Raw genomic sequence first — 23,288 nt, 5'->3', positions numbered from 1 at the left:
GAAACATTAATCTGTGCTTAAACAATAACTTTGTTGTGCTGTGTTTTCTTTTCTCAGTTTAGCTCCTTTGAGAAACTTCAACATGGTTATTAAACAAATATTCTTAAGTTTTGTTTTATGTTATTATCACAACAATAGCAGCTGGTAATATGTTCTTAAAGGGCCCATAGCTAGCAAATTCCAGAAAATCTTACCTAATGTGAATTATTATTATTTTTTGTGCACTAAATGTTCAATTAAAAATTGTCCAATGATCTCGTACATTTTGTAGTCCTGCACTGAAAATACACGAGGAATAGGAAAATCAGCCATTGGTTACTAAAAATAAAGTGACATCCAGCATTGAATTTAGAATTGCATTTTAACCCAATCTATGACAGATAGACACACACATATATCTGCATAATCTGACATTCTCAATAACTTAATCATTACAAATTGGATAAGCGGTTCTCCAAATGCGAAGTATAACTGCCTCCACTATATTCCCTTCCTAGGTGAACCGCCACAATAAACACTGCATGCTACATTAAGAAAGAGATGGAAGGAGCAATTTATCAAGAAAGGAAAAGTTGAGCAAGGGGAATAGGAAGAAGCTTTACCTGCAATGAGACAAGCAATCTGTTACACAGGCCCAAGAGGAAAATGTAAACGATTAAGCAAAAAGAAAGACTATCAAACAACCATGAAAAAAATAACTGGGGAAAAAACATTTTACATTGTAGGACTATATAAAATAGCTGCATTAGAAAAATGTAGGACACCCTCAAGAAGTTTTCTACTGGTCCCTGAAAGACAAGCTCTAGCTCTGCAGATGTTTGCTTGAACTCATGGGGAACCTGGCCAGTAGGGTGCACTATAGCAGGGTGAGGTTTCTGGTGATTCAGTAAGAGCCACTGTGGCGCTCCCTGTGGAATATCTAGTGAATGTTGTGAACGCTGCACAGCTAGGATGCAAACCTGCGCTTCCCTGACTAGCTCACTGTGCACACCATCCTGTCGGGCCTTTACCAGTTAAACCACTGGGGAAACTGGGAAAAATCTTTTGATATTTAAACACAGCCCCTCTCATTATAAATGACCAGCAAATTACCAGCTGTAACACGGATAAACCAGTGCTGGCAAGCTATAGAATTTCAAACAATGCAAGCAGAGTTATATTTTAACTAAAATTCCTGGAAGATGTAGACAGTGAGTATTGTAAAATTGAGATCCATTCAAAGGAAAGGCAAAAACATCCCCCACCTATTTATTAAGAGAACCTCATTGATCCCGCTTCACATTAATGATGGTTTCCAATGACAGCTCTGTAATTTACTATACCTCAGAAACACGGTAGGTCTTTCACATCTGAATTTTTTAGTTAACATTTTTTGGATAAAAGCTTGAAGCGGTGCAAAGGTCCAAACATTTGTCTCTAATTGCATACATCCGTCTTATAACAAAGCAGCTTAATGAGTTTCATTATTCAGAATTAGATTCCCACACAGGTAACCAGGGAGTCAAAATCATTAAGCTTCTGTTGAGATCAGAACCTATGAATAATGTTTTGTGCGCCACAAAATATTTTTATAACCAGAATTACTATGCAGATGAAGTATTTAGATTTTCATGTTCAATTATTTTTCATTTTTTTTAGAATTAGAGTTTTCTGCGCCTAAATATATTAAGCAAACATTTTATAAACTGCATTAGTTCTGCCTTAAAAATGTGATATATATTGGAACACAGGAGGGAGGAGGTTAAAATCCTCTCTGCATAAAAAAAAAAAGTTTATTAATTGTTTTATTTTTAATTATCCCCTGCATCTGGCTATCATTGTAAATTAGAGCCAGGTACAGGGTATTTAAAGAGAGCAGCTAGTTTCTTCGGGGATGCTGTGTGAAGAGCCCGACTGTGTCGTATAGTCCTGAAAGGTGCCGTGTGAAACCTTGTTTGTGAAAATTATGTTAGTTAGTGCTCGAAAAGATCTAGGTGTTTATTTTCTTTTTATTTATATTGTAAATATTAAACGTGAATGAAAGTGCTAAACCTCCAGTCTGTATGTGTCCTGGGTCTGATTTTAAAGGAGCAACAAACGTGAGAGCATGCAGCTCGATCACTATATATATATATATATATATATATATATATATATATATATATATATATATATATATATATATATATATATATATATATAGTGGCTTGCAAAAGTATTCAGACCCCTGACCAATTCTCTCATATTACTGAATTACAAATGGTACATTGAAATTTCATTCTGTTTGATATTTTATTTTTAAACACTGAAACTCAGAATCAATTATTGTAAGGTGACATTGGTTTTATGTTGGGAAATATTTTTAAGAAAAATAAAAAAACTGAAATATCTTGCTTGCATAAGTATTCAACCCCTGTGCTGTGGAAGCTCCCAGTTTGCACCGATGAAAGAAATTGCCCTAACGAGGACACAATTACCTTACCATTGGCCTCCACCTGTGAACCATTAAAGTTGCTGTCACATTTTCTGGATAAAAACCCCACTGTTGAAGGATCATTGGTAAGGCTGTGAATCTGAAGGAAAATGAAGACCAAAGAGCATTCTACAGAAGTTAGAGATAAAGTAATACAAATGCATAGATTAGGGAAAGGGTACAAAATAATATCCAAGTGTTTGGATATCCCAGTGAGCACAGTTGGATCAATAATCAGGAAGTGGAAGCTGCATCACACCACCCAGGCACTGCCAAGAAAAGGCCGTCCCTCAAAACTCAACGCTCAAACAAGAAGGAGACTTGTGAGAGAAGCCACAGAGAGGCCAACAATCACTTTGAAGGAGCTACAGAGTTCAATGGCTGGGAGTGGAGTAATGGTGCACCAGTCAACCATATCAAGAGCTCTGCATAACACTGGCCTGTATGGGAGGGTGGCAAGAAAGAAGCCGTTACTCAAAAAGTACCATCTGAAAGCACGTCTGGAGTTTGCCAGAAAGCATGAGAGTGACCCAGCTGCGATGTGGGAAAAGGTTTTGTGGTCAGATGAGACCAAGATAGAGCTTTTTGGCCAAAACTCAAAGCGCTATGTGTGGCGCAAACCTAACACTGCCCATGCCTCAAGACACACCATCCCTACAGTGAAGTATGGTGGTGGCAGCATCATGCTGTGGGGATGCTTCTCATCAGCAGGGACTGGGCATCTTGTTACAATTGAAGGAAGAATGGATGGAGCAAAATACAGGAAAATACTGCAAGAGAATCTGCTTCAGTCCACTAAAAAACTGAAGCTTGGGAGGAAATTTACCTTTCAGCAGGACAATGATCCCAAGTACAAGGCCAAAGCAATATTGGAGTGGCTCAAGAACAAAAAGGTGAATGTCCTACAGTGGCCCAGTCAAAGTCCTGATCTCAATCCCATTGAGAATCTGTGGCACTATTTGAAAATTGCGGTCCACAAGCGTCGTCCAACCAACCTGAACAACCTGGAGCAAATCTGCCAAGAAGAATGGGCCAAAATCACTCCGACACTGTGTGCAAAGCTGGTACATACTTACCCCAAAAGACTTAAAGCTGTTATTGCAGCGAAAGGTGGCTCCACCAAATATTAATGTGTGGGGGTTGAATATTTATGCAAGCAAGATATTTCAGTTTTTTATTTTTCTTAAAAATATTTCCCAACATAAAACCAATGTCACCTTACAATAATTGATTTTGAGTTTCAGTGTTTTAAAATAAAATATCGAACAGAACGAAATTTCAATGTACCATTTGTAATTCAGTAATATAAGAGAATTGGTCAGGGGTCTGAATACTTTTGCAAGCACTGTATGTGTGTGTGTATATATATATATATATATATATATATATATATATATATATATATATATATATATATATATATATATATATATATATATATATATATATATATATTAAAGCTTTTAAGTTTTAAAATCAAATTGATAGTCTCAGGGGACGGTTTCATTTCATATGCAGCTATTTATTTTTTATTGTTGTGAGCTAAGTTAAGCATGTTAGACTCCAGCCTCTAGTATCCCAAACAATACATTATTTAAATTAATTAAGAGTTTGTATTTTTTGTGACACGTGAGACTTGACTTATTAACTTGTTTTTCTTTTTCATTTTCTCATTTCACATTAAAACTTGAATGTAAATAAAATAAATTAAACGTATTGAAAGCAAGGTATTTACAATTTCTGTCAAAAATATGCATTTGTCTTGTTCTCTGTATATGGCTTCTTATTTATTTATTGTGTCTTTTAATTAATATTTCACCCAAACTAAGCTACCCCACAGATGGTCTTTTTCTCATGGAGCAGCTTGTCCCATGCCAAGTCTTCTAAACCAGTACAGCCAGCAAACCAGTAGCTCTAACCACCATACACCAGTACTGGTCATGAAGACATGTTCCTCATAGATTATACAAAATAGTAACTGCAATAATAATAATAAGAATGATCGTTTTATTATTATTATTATTATTATTATTATTATTATTATTATTATTATTATTATTATTATTATTAAAATAACAACCTGTAATATATTGCATTATTCAGATGAGATACTGTAAGGGGGGACTTATTTAAAAAGATTTAGTTTTATTATGCTGTCAACATATTTTAACTTAAGTTTGGCAATCTTTTCCAAGATTCCAGCCACTATGCTCTACTAAACTGCTGACTGAAAAGACACAGACAACTTTTAATGGCTCAGTGCAAAAGGTACAAGATTACAACTTGCAATGCATTTTCTTTTTCGTTAGGCCAGTATGACACTGTACAATATCTAATGGGATTTGATATGATTGGATTTTGGGGTGCTCGGGGTGACTTGACAGCTCAGAGCTACAGGCACAGAGGAGGGATTGGTCTGTTTCCTTTCGACCTCGCATTCACCTCAATCTCTCCACTCAGAGCCAGTGAAGCAACAAGCTGCGATCGAATGGAACAGACATAACTGGATAAACCAAGCGCCCAGCCATCATCATTCACAAACTATTTCAAATAAACACACGCGCTGTATTCCGGTGAGTAATGTAAAACTTGCATATGTCATGAGCTGAACCCATAGGGGGTTTACGTTTGTAAAACTGAAGGACAGTGTTGAATTGGACGCAAGGTGCAGTACTGTAGCTACTGATGCGATAAACTACTAACTCCCCCTTGACAAGTCGTTTACTGTAGAAACTTGTTTAATGTTTGCGAGAGGTCTGTCTTTTAACAGAGCAATGTTACAACTTTTGTCGGTTGAAGGGTGTGGCATTTGTCTTGCTTTTTATGTATTTTTTTTTTTTTTAAATCTGTTTTAAAAGTAATTCTGAAAAATAAAATATAAAAGCCGGTGCTTTTTATATGATACGTTGGCGCTCTGGGAATGAGAAGTGTATTTTCTTATGCACAATGGTGCAGCTGCAGTCCATTCCAGAGTATACTGCCTCAGCAAGTGGAAAATAATTAATCTGTCTTCTTGTTGCAGGAAAATAAACCATGCATATTCTCGTCAGGGATTATTGTTTGCTGAGTTAGTTAGCGTAGGCTGTACTGTAAATGCTTGCGCGTATTTTTTTTTTTTTTTTTAGTGATACCAACAGATTGCATTAAATACATAAAGACACGAAGCTGACTACACTGCATCCCGTAGAATGAAAAACAAAACACTAACAGACCGTCTAAATAGAGTGAATAATATAGGTCTGCTTCCTGTGCATAACACTTTGTATTCTATTGTATTCACTTTGTATTCTATGGTATTCACTTTGTATTCTATTGTATTCACTTTGTATTCTATGGTATTCTATTGTATTCACTTTATATTATATGGTATTCACTTTGTATCCTATTGTATTCACTTTGTATTCTACATGTCTTGTTATGTAAAGTTTACACATAACACGGTCGCAAAAATTTAGCTGTGCAATATCAAACGCATTTTTATTGGTTTGTGATTTTTACCCCGAAGCGTTTTTTTTTTTTTTTTTTTTTTGTCTGCAGTGCCAAAGACTGATATCCCGTTGCAGAAACCTATTCGCTGGGTTAAGAACAAATATCCCACTTAGACACTGCACCGATTGTAAATGCAATCTTGGAGGGCCATGCCATCTTTGCACTTGCTGATTAAAATGCTTTGCATGTAACCGAGAAGCTGACTATTCAGGAAACCACAGTAGTGAACAAGGTCCACCACCAGCACCGCAGCTAGCACGGATTTAACATTTTGGTCAGCTTGAATTTGTTTTTAGTGTAGAGCCTAAGATAAGAAGCTAGGCTGTGTCTCTAATCAAGTTAATAACAAAACCAAATGATGTTCTTCAGTTAAGTATAAACAGGCATTGTAGTGCATTCTCTGTTTTTGTTGAAGTATTTACCGCGTTGAAGCTGACAGCACCACTACAAGTCAAAAAAAAGCGGTGGGTCGATCTTAAGTGTGGTTAGGCAAAAAAAAAAAAAAAAAAAAAAAGTCCCTAATTGTTTTTATTATTGTTGCACAGGGGGGGTTGGGTTGGGGGTGCTTCTCAATGATAATTATAGAAATCACTCAATAACTGAATTGTTTAAAAGGGCCTTCCACTGAAACTGGTTGTGCTAGAAGTTGGTATTAACCATATGTGTTGACTTCTCAGAATCTAGCGGAACTTATTTTGCTTTGTGATCAGGCTGTATGATTAATGGGGAGTCTCATTGGGGCTTTTTAACATTAATTAAAATATCCAAATACATTCTTGCCTATTCTCATTGGACTCAGTATAGTTCTGACTGTTGTCTTCTGCAGGTATCCTGTATTTTACTGTAAAATCAAACATTAGGACCCACATGTACTGTGCTGTTGTTCTTTGCCTGAATTAACACTGTTAAAATAAAGGATTGCCTTTTTGAAATGCAATGTGGATGTCTGTATTCTGAGACAATCAGCTGTTCAAGTCATCACTACTGTGCCTCAGTTACAAAGTAGCACATGATAAAATTATTTTTAAAAAAAGGGTTGTCTGCATTAACTTGTCAGGTTGGAGCCTTATTCATAAAAACTGGAGATGAAGATAAAAGAGCTGTCTATCAAAAATGATTTATTTTGTACAGTAATTCTGTGTTTGATAGTTTAATGGGGAAACATCTGAGAACAATAGGCCAGTTTCATATTAGTGTAAGTGTTAATTGTGTAATAGAAACACAGGCCACTACAGTAATAGGAGGAGTAAATCAAGTCATGTTTTAAGTTAATTAGATGTTGACCCACTTTTGCACCCCAAAGGAACATTATAAAACGTGTCAAACTAAATATATCTTGACATTTAAAGACTTTTTAAAGTAATTGCAAGTTACTGAAAAAATTGGTCTATTTCCATATGCTGCATTCTAGTTGTTTAAAGAACTGGTAACACTTGAATCATTTATATATATATATATATATATATATATATATATATATATATATATATATATATATATATATATATATATATATATATATATATTTTGTACATATAGATATCTATGTCTAACCTTATCATTCTTTGTAAGATCACACAATAAGCGTTATTCTTAGTCAAACGACTTTAACTTTCAAATTCTTAAAAAAAACGTTGCATGAATCAGGAATGTCTTTCCATCTGTATCTATTTCACACTTCTGTTTTTTTTTTCTTATCAATAATCCAGTTCTTCTTTGTTTATTTTAAATGGTTTTTTAAAATCAATTTAGATCTATTTTTACTTATATTTTAGATGTCTAATGTTGCTTCACTGCTGCAACCTTTTTGCCTATAATGTTTTATGTTTTTTTTTTTGTTGTTTTCCTTTTTAGGAGAAAACATGTCACAATTGTATAAAGGTGACCAAAATGACTGGGTGGCTGTCTGCTTGAAGTACCTTCTCTTTATATTCAGCTTCCTCTTCTGGGTAGGTTTTGATTATTCCTTTTCTAAAACATGTATTTATTGATTAAATGAAGTGCTTGTGAATTCAATAAAGACAGGCGAGTGAACTACGACCCTGCTATTGCACCTCACAAATTACCTAGATGTTTTGTTATGTGGACACATTTCCACTGGGGGCTAATCTGAGACCACCAGACTAATTTATGATCTGAGCCAGATCCAAATACTGGTTTCCTGAGGTCTAAGGGACTGTAAAGTTGACTGAATTAAGCCACTGTGCAGCCTATTTTAATTGTAACAATAAAAACTGTAAATTAAGGCAGTATGTCTAGTTCCCCACTGCACTTTATAAAGAGCTTTCAGTGCTGTGGGCTCATTTGCTTTATTGAGAATTGTGTGCTCCGGTATCATCCTCTGTAATAATACTAAAATACATTTAGGCCAAAAGTCTTTCTCAGTATCTTAAATGTATTTTTGCATTGCTAAATATTCTACCAGTGAGTGGTATATGGTTATGGATGATATACATAATTTGTAAAACGGGCCATCCAGCCAGGCACGAGGCAGGCTAATGTGATGATCACTGATTTCAGCACCCAGCTGTTGTAAATGGAAGCCTAACATATACACTGTATATAGATTATCTAGCTATCATTCTTCACTCAACACACATTTGCTTTTACAATACATTAGACTAAATAGTGTATATACTTCCTATCGGGTTTCACTTTAGCAGCAACATGTAACAAAAAATAATCGTTAACCCTAAATGCTACTCACTCATCATAAATTATATTTGTTCTATCCAGTACTTTATTATAATAATGATGATGATGATGATGATGATGATGATACATTTTTGGTTAAATTACGGTTCCTGGCAACCAGTTAATTTTATAGTGCAATTTATTAAACTAATTTGAAGTGTGTGTTTTTTAGCGTTCTCTTTGAGAAAAACAGGGACCCTTATGCAATGATTGTGTCTTGTGTGCCGCGCACTACAAGGTAAACTCGATAACTGCCTTGATTTTACACTAATCTTCACAAAAATGTTGCCTTTTCCAGTCAACATGCAAACTAAAACACAGCGAAAGAAAACAAAACAAAATACGAATCCCACTGTAACCCTGTGCAGGGCCTCAGCCTTGCCTCAACCGTGCCACTCACATCATCTGAGAATCTGTCAACGTGAGGTTTTCGTTCTTGAAAAAGCCCAAGACGATAGCAACATTGATAAAAGACGAACAGGCGAGTGTGAAAGAGAATACGTCCATAGACCCTAAGTGTTATTACTGTTTCTGGATTATAAGTGAAAATCATCATCTGCTTTGGGATTACAATGAATTGTCTGCTTGGTTTCAGATCTTACTTATACTTCACAGTTGGTGATCTATTATTTTTCTATTTGTTACATGGATAGAAATAGGGATCTGTAGTACAGTATCTAGTATGACTGTTTAGTATTAATGTAGATGATACATTAGATGAACAAAGAAGACTACGTGGCGACCTAATTCAAGCATTCAAAATTCTAAAAGGTATTGACGGTGTCGACCCAAGGGACTTTTTCAGCCTGAAAAAAGAAACAAGGACCAGGGGTCACAAATGGAGTTTAGAAAAAGGGGCATTCAGAACAGAAAATAGGAGACACTTTTTTACACAGAGAATTGTGAGGGTCTGGAATCAACTCCCCAGTAATGTTGTTGAAGCTGACACCCTGGGATCCTTCAAGAAGCTGCTTGATGAGATTTTGGGATCAATAAGCTACTAACAACCAAACGAGCAAGATGGGCCGAATGGCCTCCTCTCGTTTGTAAACTTTCTTATGTTCTTATGTTCTTATGTTCTTATACATTTCATTGGGCTCTTAAACTGATCCCCATGTCTGTCTGTCACACTCTACATGGTGAGCATGATAACTGCATTGATTCTGCACCAATCTACACCAAATTTGCACTTTCTTATATGCTCCTAGCCTCCAATAGACATTTTAAATTACATGTGACTTTAATCTTTAACTTTCTGTGCATTACCAAGCGATTTAAGAGATATGAAGTACAGTGCTGCAAAATTCATATTTTCAAACTGGCAGCTGTATAAACAGGGCACAGTTCAACACCGCTATGTGCGTAAAGAAACTGCGCACTATTAAATAATACAGTCTGATATGAAGTGCGAAGCTATAGTGAAAATGAAAAGCATATATTTATCACCTTTTTCTCCCTCCTGAGAATGTGTTGCTTGTAACTCTACTGGTTTCCTATCCCAGTCTGTCTGATGAAGGTGCTAACCATATCTCTGAATGCTAATTTATACACCCTGTTTGAATAACCCTAAAGCACTGGGCTACAGAGTGTAAAGTCATTATTGTGGCCCTTATGTGATATGGCACTGCAGTTACAGCTATTTTAGCGTGATCAACTTTTGTTTGATTCAGACCTTTGTGAAACCAGCAATGAATACTGCTTCTTGTTACTGTTAACAACATGTGTCTTTAGATATGTGTTTAAAATATATTGCATATACTGTAGTAGGTTGTCATGATGATATTACTTACAAAATCAGAGAACGTTTAACCAATGCTTAGCCTAGTTGGACTGGAAATATGAAAATAATGCAAAACTGTGTGGGAAATCTTTAGTGAATAAGGCACAAGTCTTTGAGAAAGTCAAGCTAATCACGACAGTTTTTCATGCCAGTTTGGTGTACGGTGTCCATTTTAGGACATCCTTAGTCGTCACTCCTCCTCGAGTCAGTGGTGAGGACTGATTCGAGGAGGGGTGATGACTGAGGATGTCCTAAAATGGACACTGTATTGGTGGCCTGAGGTTTTCCCCAGTTGACATTAGTCTTGCTGATATCAAGACTTACTCTTTCACATGCTGTTAATAAATGGCTAGCAGTGTTTTCTGTTTTTTTTTGTTTGTTTTTTTTCTCAACAATACCCTGTATAATTCAATACGCTCACGGTTTAAATATGTAGTGTCATGATTATTGGTGCGTAATCATTGCTTGCCAAAAGAAATGTATCATTAAAAACAATAACCTCCTCAACATTACCCATAAGGGCCAATTAAGAAAAGAAAGCTGGTGCTTCGGACTGTGCGACAGGCTGTTTTTATGCTGCACTGCTGCTTATCCATCGTGCTTGATTAATAATACCTTTTTGACTCTTGAATCTCTCTTTTTGTATTACTGAACATGGAGTTCTGTTAATGTGTGCATTTAAAATGTCCCCAGAGTCTCTTTTAATTATCTGAACAGTGGCAGAGCTAAATACAGATGCACTTTCCATATTAACCCTGCCGGTCTCCTTGATTTGTTGATTCCCACCACATTAACATTATTATATGCAGTGACAATACAGCAAACAGATATCCGTGTTTGAATGGGTTTTGGGGAGTCAGTAGTAGGGTTCTTGGTAGGTTAGATTGTGAAGAAATTATTCAGCACCGTGAGCCACCAGCTGTTCTCTCAATATGTGTGTTGTGATTGTTCCTTTGTTTTTTATTAGTAAAAAAACAAAAAACAATACAGTACAGTCGACTCAGTGCTGCTTTATTGAACCGAAATTATACCGAATAAGCTGGTGTCCCAATTAAATGACCTTAGTCACAGTTTTTTTTTTTTTTATTCCTAAACAAAATGAATTGCTTTTTTTTTTCCTTCTGCATGGAAAAGAAAGACAGAAATCGCATATTATCACAAGACAAGACACCTGCAATGTTGACACACCAACTGATAATAGCAGACTGATAAACCACAGGGGAGTGCAGCTCCTTCAGGGGTTCAGCGTGGTTTATTCAAGTCGCAGTGTAATCACGCACTCCCTGCACTGCACTGCGCAAACCTGTCTTGCACTGGTCATCATTTGAAAATACTGTATCCCAATTAAATGAAACAATGTCCCCATTAAACTGCATGAATAACATTGGGAAGAACCGTCTCCTAGAGTTGTATCCCATTTAAGCAGACATCCCGATTATCAGGATCCCGATTAGGCGGCTTCGACTGTACTGTGTATCACGGTGTCCGAGTAACAAGGTATATCCACAATGTTCTTACATTGATTGTTACTTTACCTCTCTCTGAACTCTCTTGTAGTGCATAGGTTTCTTGGCTCAAGGTTCCCTATGACATCAGGCATGCTGACTGAGGACTCCCACACAATGAATCCATAGGGATGGAGTGCCTTACACCTAGCTATGTTAATGGAGATGTCATACAAACTCAGGATTCTGCATTCCTAATGCCAGATTCCCAGCTTCTTTTGGGGGGGGTTTGCTGTAAAGGGATTTTCAACTTTGAAGGTTAGAAGCACTGATTAGACAGCAATCCAAGCAGCGTGCACACTTTGGGTAATCAAGGCCATCTTTCTTTGTAATGCAAGCCAACCCACACTGAATATTTGGATTTTCATACCTTCAGCGGGAGAGGTTGTTCTCTTGTGGCAGAAGAAGTACCACTGCTTTCATTCTGTTCAGCGTCATTTCTTGGATGTTTGATAAGTGCTTGTTGGTCATTTGGGACAGGATTTTTGGAATGTGCAATAGCCCCCTGAAACCGTTTTTCAGCCCCCCAGGGGTCCCTGGACCCCAGTTTGTAAACTCTTGTTATAGTGGACTCTACCTTACTTATTGGCTTTGCTTTTGCTGCAGGGTATCTCGGGGTAATGTGATTTTGAATAGAGCCATCATTTTCCTGTGGATATCTTCCAAGCTTTAGAACCTTAATACTCTCACTTCAAAGGTGACTTTGTTGATGCAGCCTAATACTGTCCTGTACAAAAAAAAAAAAAAACCCAGAGAAACATTTTCTGTTCATAGCCTTAATATCATCCGGCATTAATTACCTAGCAGGAATGCACCCTCCATAGTATATTTATGCATAATCTATGTGTACTTTTAGGTATGGGTTTAAAAAAATAAAAATAAAAATGATACAGCAATGTCATATGCCAGCATTCTGTACTTAAATACTGTATATCCATATACCACAGCTAGGGAAATCAAACCTGTTCAAAATACTCACAGCTACTGTGGACAGAAGTGGTAGACAACAGCAATTTGTCTAGTTTTACAAAGTATGACTTAAAAGTGTGTTTATAAATTACACTGCTTTGAAGATTAATGGGTACAGTAACACAATATGGTGCCTATTTCACAAGTGTATTGTCAAACTTTATAGATTACATTTTTTGGGGGGCCCCAATTACAAAGTTTATTTAAAGAATGGTTCTCAAAGTCACTTCATCAATAGCAAACTTGCCAAAAATGTGTTTATTTTAGCCTGTGCTTAGCTAGCAGTAGAGATATAGAGCTTTGTTGAGTTGTTTCTGTAATCTGTAAGTGCCCTGGTGTTGTAGCTGAGAACACTGTGTAGTTGATGGTATAGTATATAGTGGCAACTAATCAGAGTATAACATGATAAACAACAAAGTCATGTGGATTCAAAATGGCTGTGGCTATTGTTTTTTAAATAGTGGACCATCATCACAAAGCGCTTTACAAGATACAAGACTAGGGTGTGTGAACTATGCATCAGCTGCAGAGTCATTTACAACAATGTCTCACCCGAAAGACTGAGCACAAGGGGGTTAAGTGACTTACTGGGGGTCTCACAATGAGTCAGTGGCTGAGTTAGGATTTGAACCTGGTACCTCCTGGTTACTCAAGCTGTGGTGCAGATGTTTTTTGTGCTCTACGCAGCTTACCTGGGCACGCCCCCAGCCAAGCCACACCTCCTGATCAGTTCAGCACTGCACGAGCCTACCTGCTCAATTATTCCCCAAGCAACGCGTCTCCTGTTGCAGGTCCCAGCTGCTTCGTTAAAGGCACGCATGCACCCAAGAACCAGCAACATGGTCTCCCTGTCACAGGGATGTTTGACCATTGTGAGAAAGGGTTACAGGTAGTTTGATGCTGGGGTTTTATATTTTGAAGTGCTGATGTATAATGAAAAATAGACCCTGCTCTTATTGTCTCGCGACTACAGTTTAAATGTGGTGTTATGGTCTGAAACATAAACAGGTAACACTGTATCCAAACCTTTGTACTTGTCTACTAGAATTGACAAACTGTTCAAAACCACACAGTGATTAAATGAATGCAACTCTCTATACAAGAACACATTTTGTGAGCAAACTTTGGTACTGACACAACTATCCCAATAGTTTGAATGCTGTTCCACTAGACAATGTAGGGCAGATTTGTCAATATCTTTACTCTGAAAAATCAAACTATTTTGCATTTCTACAAGTAACAGACAACTTAGGCAAACTTTGTATTTCTTAAATTAACATTTTTTTTTTTTTAGTAAATGACTCCCTACAGTATATGTTGCTATAAGAAGAAATAAGTAAAAAGGTGAAAAAATATCTTGTGGTTTTGTTTTTTTTGTTTGGTTTTTGTTTAGTGTACACATATTCTCGTACTGTGTAAACACTGCGCTAACTGATGTATTTGACAAGTGTGTTTTAACAACCTGTATAAGGTTTAAACAGGTCAGATGTAAACTGTGAACCCCTCCTGTGTTTTTCAGGTTGGCGGCGCTGCTGTCATGGCTGTGGGGATATGGACACTGATTGACAAAAGTGACTATGTGAGTCTGCTGGCATCCAGCACATTCACTGTTTCAGCCTACATTCTCATCTTTGCTGGCGGTCTGGTAATGATAACAGGTTTCCTGGGCTGCTGTGCTGTCATCAGAGAACAGAGAAGCTGTCTCGCAGCGGTAAGTGCCTTTCACTCATACCCAGACCCAGGCATTGGGTTACATTAATGTGGCGTCCTGACAGGATTGCTAAGGTGTTCAGAAGCTGAACTGTCTCATTGCAACTGCTCAAGCACCGACTATTCAGTTGCATTAATATCTCTCTCAACAGGGATATAGTGAAAAAAAATAGAGATCGATAAAATGCTGAACTAAAAGCCATTTGACACACTATTAAAGAAGTGCAGGCAAGGTTGGAGACACCACAGTCAGCTGTCTAATACAACTGGTCATGCTGATCATAAATGCACTTAGGATCTTTCTCATTTAGTTATACTCTGATTATTTTTTTTTGGCTTTGGCTTAAAACTCACATTTTCTAACTGATTTTTTTCCCCTTAAAAAAAAAAAAAAGTGTTCCTCTCAACTGCAATCCAAGGAAACACACCCTTTCTTGTAGGCTCAAGGGTCAGGGCTTCATTTTATGTCAAGTCAGTACACTTCCAAAACCTGGGGGTGGATTTTGTTGTTGAAGTTGATTAAACAATATCCTTAATATAAGTATTTAAAATGATGGATCCCCTTTACATAATTTCTGAAGCATATTATGTGGTTAATAAAGCATATTTGTCATAGCTTCTGTTGGGTATAATGTAAGTCGGATGAACAGACAGCTTTTCTGGGTAAAATAGCGTTAAAAGCAAAGCTTGAATGTTCTCTGTTCTTTTTTTAGGCACAGCATAAAAACACTGGTTTTGATCTAAATTGCCATTAGAAAGTGACTGTGTCTGTACTCTAACAGGGGGATCAAGGCAGAAAGTCATTTCAGGCTCTGTCTTGTAAAGTAAGATACATATTAACGCCAGCTGCAGGAGGCAAGGATGCCTGGCTTACAAGCTAAAAATAATCACAGCATTTCACAAGAGGCATTCTCAGCAACCAGTGAAAGCATCATTCTACTGTTAACTCATTGAGCATGGATACTGCTACAGATTTTACTCTGATTTCTGCTGATCTTTTAACCCTTTTCTCACTGGCTCTTTTAGACACCAGTAACCTGGGAGTTGTAGAAATGGTCACTGGTCTTGCGTTATAGGTGCAAGACCAAAAGCCTGATTTTTTTTATTTTTTTATTTTTTTTCCCAGTGAATTTGGAGGGTTTTAAACTGTGAATCCCTGGTGAAGCAGGATCAATGGGGCTGAGATAGAAGGATTAGCATTCCATGTTCTCAATGTACTTCAGCGCTGTCTAGCACACACGACAGGCCATGTGATCTGAAGCTTTGAATAGGAGAGCAATATTTTGTGTATATCAGACCACACACTTAACTATTACATACTCGATTGTGCTGTATTTAGAAATACAACAAGAAACTTAAATGAAATATTCAGTGACAAACTCTTCAACTAGAATACATTGAAAAAATTTTCTGGTAGAAATATTGTCATTGAATTAAAGTTTGTTTTAGTATTTCTACATAAGACCATGAAACAAGTCAATTTTAACACTTTAATTTTTATATGATCTAATGGAAACAAAAACTGTACAGCAGGGATGGAAATAAGACTTGCATTGCACAGCAAATTGATCAATTCTGGGTTTTACTGTGAGACTGATGGGACAAACCTGAGCTTGTTACCTGTACACTGTGGCTAATCAAGCACATAGTAAAAAAAAACGGCAGACTTTTCAGCAACAGTAGTAAAATGTCATCAGTCTAATGAACAAAGATTGCTTCATTTACTGCAGCACGATGTGTGTTTTCAGAAGAAAAACATTGCTGTTGCTGGGAACACAGTGGCTATTGGATGTGGCTTTTTTATTTGTTGCATAAAGCTGAATCCAGTCTCAGCTTTTACATACAGTGCTGAAGGTGCTTTCACGGCTCTCTCTTGTTTCTGACTGGCTGTACATGTTGTACGCGATTATGCTTTTATCTTTGTTCGCTTCGCGTGTGTGCCAGGGTTTACTGTCATCTCTATTACTGTACATGCTGGCTCAGGTGGAGTTTTCTTTTTTCTTATTACATTTGAAAAGAACATCCCCGCTTTCTGGAGCAGTGCAATAGAAAAGCTGGTCAAATGTAGAAGATTTCCAAGATGAATAGCCTGAGCAGCTTTATAACCAAGGTCAATTTTATTTTATTTATTTATTTTTTTTCTTCATCTGCCATTTCGTGGCACCATTTGTTTTCATGATTGTGACATCAGACCTTGTATGTTATGGTTTTCATACCCAGAAACTTCTATGCTCACACAGTCCTTGTAACTGTATACATTTAACAGGTATGTTAAAATACTGGCGCCTATGTGCGTTATTTCAGTTTTTGTTTTGCATACTGTGCTGAAAGATTTGCCTGCTGATTTTATACCCAAAAAATCATTGAATTTACATTCAGTTGATATATTTAATTAAAGAATGTCTGTTGTGTAGTACTTCACCAGCTTTAAATTACCACTTAGTTATTAGCATTCACATCAAGCAGGAGCAGTTTTCTCCCAATTTTATTTACTTTGAAATTAATTAGCATGATATTCACCCATTTTTTTTTTTCAAATAAAGGCTTAATTCTTGGTAGATTTTTATATAGAAAAAATTAGAACATGTCTGTTCATTATTCTATATATATAACTGACAATACAGGGGAATATATTTGGGATTTTCTTTCTGTCGAACTGTGCTGCAATTTGTCTGCTGCAAATATTACCAGCTCTGCGTTTAGTCTTCTTGTCATTTCCTAGGTAACATTGAATTGGCATGTGTCTGACAAGAGCTATAATAAGAGGCTGTCTTAAGGGATGTCATTTTGGTTAAATTTAATTAAATTCGTAATATGGGGCAGTATTTACTAGGATACATTTTTTTCATTTTGGTATTTATTTGATGATCTAAACTACTTCAGAATGGATCATGTATTGCCTGACATGTTCTCTAGAAACTGTTGTGGCATGCCAATGTGTACAAAGTCATGATGAGGATCTTTACGGGTCCCTGTCCCTGGAAACCTGCACTTGAATATTAAATTATTATTTTTTCCTCCTTTCATTTTTTCACCTTGAATGTGTTGCTCTTGAGAGGTGAAGGGTGAACAGCTCTGGAGGCTGATTCTTTCAGTTTGTGCAAAGCATTTGCACTGCTGGCCAACGTACACCCCCCTCCACGGCTTTAAATTCAAAATACTGCTCTCAGGATGACTAAAATGTAAATGACTGTGGTGTATATCAACAGTCTGTGCAGTATAGTAAGGAATAAAAAAAGTTTCATTACTCAGTGTCCGGATCTTGACTGCTTGAATGGTATGGTGAAAGTAGTGGCCGCTGGTCCCGCCTGTTAAGGGGAGCAGAAGAAACCACGCCTCCTGGAAGAGGAACTGATCTGGCGATGCCAGGTCAGCAGGGTGGACCATGACGAAGCCACGCCCATCCCTCCCCCCCAAGGGAACTACCTGCTTTAAGGTGGAGGTGAAGGGTAGGATTGCGGCAGCAACATCTAGATGAGTTTATCTGAGATTTATGTAGCATACAAGGGAGAGATCGAATGAGAGCAATTATTCAGTAATGCTAATGAGAGAGCAATCACTCAGTAATCCCTCCCCCCGAATATCAGCCTAAGCTTCTAGCAATGTATTAAGCAGTTTTCCAGGTGCTGTATGTGCTACAGTGTTAGTGTGACTTATCGATTGGGAGGGATTACTAGTACACCACAGTATTAATTTTTTTTAGGTGTGCTGAGGCAGTGCACCAAAGATTAAATAAGGTGATGACTTTATTAATGAGTGCAAAACATTAAAAGAGATAAATAAGAGCACATTTCACAAGCACAAAAGCAATTGTACTCAAAGATTCTCTCACATATCTAATTACGCTCCAGCACTGCACTTCAATTCAACACAACAGATCAGGAGAACTGAAGATCAGTGGGCCTCTTCTGATCCCAAGGCCTCAGAAGATAGAACTGTACTGCATTGCACAGAGGCAAGTGACAGTCTTTGACTTGAGGTTTTATATATATATATATATATATATATATATATATATATATATATATATATATATATATATATATATATATATTCAAAGATTAACAGGTTTAGGTGTCTCGTGCCTTCAACAGTTGCTACAACACAGTGGCCAGTGACCTCTAATGAATCCTGTTTCTGTTTGCGACAGCTTGCTATGCAGTTCTGCATTAATATCACAGTGGCGCTATCTGCCTTTGGCTCATCCTCCTAGTTATGGGAAATAAAAGAAAGAAACTGTGTGTCTTTTTTTTTTTTTTTTTTTACCTTGGTGAATTGGCCCAGATAATTTGCAACACGCTGCCTCCAAGCTGATAAATGAGCTGACAAGTTCCTTCCTATCCTCATTTGCTTCCACGTGGAGTTAAAAAATAGGGAGAAAAAAAATTGAACTGCCGTTACAGCAGGTTTATTTTTAGAACACTGTTAATGTAACGTGTTCGTTCTGACACTGAATATGAGATAAGAGGAGGAGGAGTGCTGAAGAAATGTACACGGAGGCCGAGGTTTATGCAATTCTTGCAACTGTTATTAAAATAGTGAAGCCAGCCACAGGTGGCTATCAGGTATTGTAATTAGTGCCTAACTTGGGATGATTCATTCCTGCTCCAGTTCTCCACCACATTCTTTGTATGTTAATGACTTTTTAAAAGGTGGTAACTAAGTGTTTTTTTCTAGTTTTATACCTCTACAGAGTTATTTTACGATTGGTTTCCTCCCAGAAAACTGCTCCCAAATATGGCCTATTGTCTTTTCCTTGAACAATGGAGATGCAGTGATAAAGTGTAACTCTTTTGACCTTTTGTTTGCATCGTTCACAAATAAAATAGGCGATGTGACAATGTATTTTTTCTGTATTGTAGTATAGTCACAGGTTTAAGTATCAAAATACTTACATTTTATATACTGGTCTTTTTATTAATAATAATAATAATAATAATAATAATAATAATAATAATAATAATAATAATAATAATAATAATACATCTTGCCATTTATTTTGGAAAAAGAAAAAAATATCATCCAGTTTTCCAGTGTACCAATAAATAATGTAGGCAAATACCTGAAAATCACTTTTCTGATTAGTATTCATATACCTAGGCTGTCACTGGTGTTGCACACATTTCTTGAAAAGATTACAAAAACGTGCTACATTTTGCAATGTTACCCTAATTAACAACTTAATGAAAATATAAAGACTCAACAAACACATCTATATCAATAGAATCCATTTTTGTAATACTGTATTTGCCGAAACATAGTCTAACGAGTGTTAATATTTATTCAGACAGGTCTCATTACCACTGTTGTAGTGTAAAACGTGGGGCACTGTCTTTTCCTTTGCAGTCAAGCAGGGAGATGGGCCCTTTTGATGTGGATTTCAAGGGCAGGCATTCACCCCTGTAGATCCCCAAAACTGTCTGGTATGAAGCCACTTCACAGGACTGGCACTGCCAAGCTGTTGACAGTAAATACACATCACCAAGGACAGGCTGCTGCTGCTGCCATGGCTGATTGGAGACGGGTTTAATTATCCTGTTCGCTGCCGAAGGACATGATGAGTTTGAGAACAGTGCCAGCCCATTTCAAGCATTTCAGCACAGCTGAGCATTCCTCACCCCTGCTGCCCAGTGTGGCATTTTAAAGTCCCTGAGATATTTTCATCTTGTGATGGAGTAGTAACATGTTTTTAACATGGCAAACATAAACATATACTTGTCATGTCTCGAGCTAGTGTTGTAAATTTCTTTTCTGTCGTTGAAAAACTCTTGTTCCTTTGCTTGAATTTGGAATATGCAGCTATTTCCAAGACAACACCGGTATAGAAGTAAATGTTACTGCTTGTGTGCCAATTAACTTCCTGTGCTGTAACTCAGCTTCACTCTGATCCAACCCACCACACAGAAAGTGATTAGTCACCAGGAATTAACAGTTTGATTTGCTTTGATCTATAGCTTTATACTTAAGAAAACTCTAAATCCTGTTAAAGTATATGAAAACAGGCTGTGACATCCCAGCGATATACATTACATCCCGTCCAATTGGGACAACTTAACACGTGAATGGGTGTCCCAATGGAATTGAAGAGGAATGGAAAAACATGTGTCTGATGTGGTCAGAGCTGACAAACTCAACTTCTTTATTTTGTATTTTGTTTACATTAGCTTTATTTGTCAATACAAGTACCATCTAACACCAAACTGTCACACAAACACAAAAACAGATTTAAGGGCAGGGTTGCTAACTTTAATCCCATCCCTGCAAAGCTACACAATCTATACATCTCCTAAGTGAAAAGAAACAAAAGCTATTCAACACAAGCAATGGGGGAGCAGTGACAATGCTGATATTGTTTATACTGTAAGGTAGGACAATGGAAGAGATTGAGTAACCATTTAGCATCACTGTCATTTGGGAAAAGGACTTCCTGCTGTACATTGAGAATCAATGAGAGGCAACAGAACCAACTTGACTATCTGAACTAATAGTCTGGCAGAAATACTACAATCAAATATTTTTGACATTTCTGATTGACTAAATTAACATCAGTCACTTATACAGGGTTGTAGTGCTTTGAACAATTGACATGGACTCTGAATACCGTTTAACAAAACACATTTTTATTTATTTATATTTTTTCTTGGTAACAAGACAAAATATTGTGATGATCACAGTGAAAGAATTTACAAAATAGATCACTGGCCTTGTCTCCATCTCCTGCCCAAGCTCCTTGCAAGACAGTGTGGTGATTTAGCTTATGATGTGTTGTGATTTATATTTTTGTTTTTGAATACATCGATTTTAGTTGTCAAGCAAAAATATCAGATGTTACTTAAAGCAATACCAGTAACCTACCAAGAATCAGAAACTCAATCAGAGGCCAAAGTAATTGCACCTGCAGTACTGAGGCAATAGATCTCAAGTCTGTAGGTTTCTATAAAATATTTATACAATGAAAGTAGACAATGTTTGGATAAATCGTGTTGCTTTTCTTGGCCGATGCTGTGTCATAATTCAGACCTACTTCCCCCATTAGAATAATGGTCATAATGGACTCTTAACTGCGTCATGAGCTAGGCAAACATTAAGCTTTAACATTTCCTAAATCAAATTGAATCTTTTTAGTCCTGTGTAGTCTAAACGGTATATTGAATTTCTTCTGCTCTGGTACTGCATTCAGCTTGGTGATTAGGAAACACCATAACTTTAAAGTGAGTGATGCAGTGTTTCTCGGGCATCTAAAATGATCTCAATGGTGGAGACTACCCATCCTTGATGAAATAATTGAAACAAATAAGTAAAAGACCACGTTTGTAATGTGATTAGTAGCTGTGAAGTTATTTGTGACAGGGTAAATCCTGTCACTTGTTCTTGCGTGGATGTGTGCAGCTGTGATGCGTAAAAGGAGAAGCATTGTTAGGCACCTAATTGAGGAGGTAGGCTCACCCGGCGCTGAGCTGATCCACCATGCTATACAGAGGGGCACTTGGTTTACATCCAGGAGGAGAGCGTCCAGTCTGCAGGATAACTACTACAGAACCCTTCAACTGCAAGGCAGTGCCTGTGAGGCTGTGCTTAGCCAGGACCGTCGCAACGACTCGCAGTAGCTGGGAGGCCGGGACTTCGGGAGCAGTAGGTTAGTTTAGGGGATGTTGATCCCAAACAGTATATAGAGGGTTTTCATAGTGTAGGAGGTTCCTGGAGCAGGACGTCTCTTTTAGTGAGACTAACGCTCACCTTATGTGGCAAACTTGTTTTTAGCTTTGTTTTGTTTTCTTTATTAAATCTGATACCATTGCTGGTAATCTGGCTGAGGAATTGCATAGTTTCTCATTGTTGCTTCTCTACAGCAACTCCCAACGCCAGAAAAATACTGTATTAAAATATGGTTTCATGTGACCACAAAGCTGTAACAAATGAATAGCACCTGCACATTTCTATTATTTATTTATTTATTTTCCAAAAACTGAATTGAACAAATGGCAGCAACAACTGGATTTTTTGTTTTTGTTTTTTAATACTCTTTAAAGATACTGATTAATTTGAAATGCTAATTTACAGAAACTGGCCACCATCATAGTCACGTGTTTTGTTTCTGTAAACCTAATTCTATTTACATGGAGGACATTGTAGGTCTGTTTGCTCAAGCAGGTTCAAGACACTGAAGGCAAACTTTGTAAAAGTTTAGAAATGAAAATAAGTAAATGCTGTCTTTGTTTCTTCTTTACCGTTCTTAGAAAGGATCACTTATGTGAAATCCTTGATTTATACAACTTATAACAGCTTAGGAGAATGTCCTTACATAACCACACGCCTGTGTTGTGGCTTGTGGTTTACTAGGGTATTCTCCTGCAGCAAATAAAAAAAAAACGTATACCATGAATGATTATTCATATCCTCTATATACTCATATATAGTCCTGTATTACTGATAAAATTATAAACTACCTAATTACATTTTTGTATAAAAAATTCTGTTGCACTCCTTACAAACCAAACCTTTTAGCCAATAAATTAGCAGACATTGTTAGAGGGTAAGCAGCAGGGCAACTCACAAAGCTTCCCCATTTAATTGTACACTTGGAAAAGAAACACCATCCTTCCACACATCTCTGACAACTCTGTCCTGTTTGGACTGAAATAAAAAAAATAAAATTAAAAAAGAAAAAAACTGATTAGTGAATGTTACA

The 23,288-nt window shown here is 37.0% G+C and overlaps 1 protein-coding gene across 4 annotated transcripts in view; it reads left to right on the top strand.

Annotated features, from left to right (window-relative positions):
• Positions 1-4,719: 4,719 nt before the first annotated feature.
• The window catches only part of LOC121320009 (tetraspanin-11-like), a 43,623-nt gene continuing 25,054 nt past the window's right edge, over positions 4,720-23,288 (top strand). For 2 of the 4 annotated variants that reach the window (XR_005950783.1, XM_041258103.1), the window contains exons 1-3: positions 4,720-5,025; positions 7,796-7,890; positions 14,409-14,600. Coding sequence is in view for 2 of the 4 variants with exons in the window: in XM_041258103.1 (XP_041114037.1) it covers positions 7,804-7,890; positions 14,409-14,600 (279 nt within the window). In the remaining 2 variants the exon portion in view is untranslated. The remainder of the gene's footprint in view (positions 5,026-7,795; positions 7,891-14,408; positions 14,601-23,288) is intronic. The other 2 variants (XR_005950782.1, XM_041258105.1) reach the window with 1 other exon arrangement.

This window comes from Polyodon spathula, chromosome 8 (assembly GCF_017654505.1).
Source record: "Polyodon spathula isolate WHYD16114869_AA chromosome 8, ASM1765450v1, whole genome shotgun sequence".
In the NCBI taxonomy this organism is placed as follows: domain Eukaryota; kingdom Metazoa; phylum Chordata; class Actinopteri; order Acipenseriformes; family Polyodontidae; genus Polyodon; species Polyodon spathula.
Note: the sequence above shows the minus strand (reverse complement) of the source record. Positions and strands in the feature narration are given on the sequence as shown.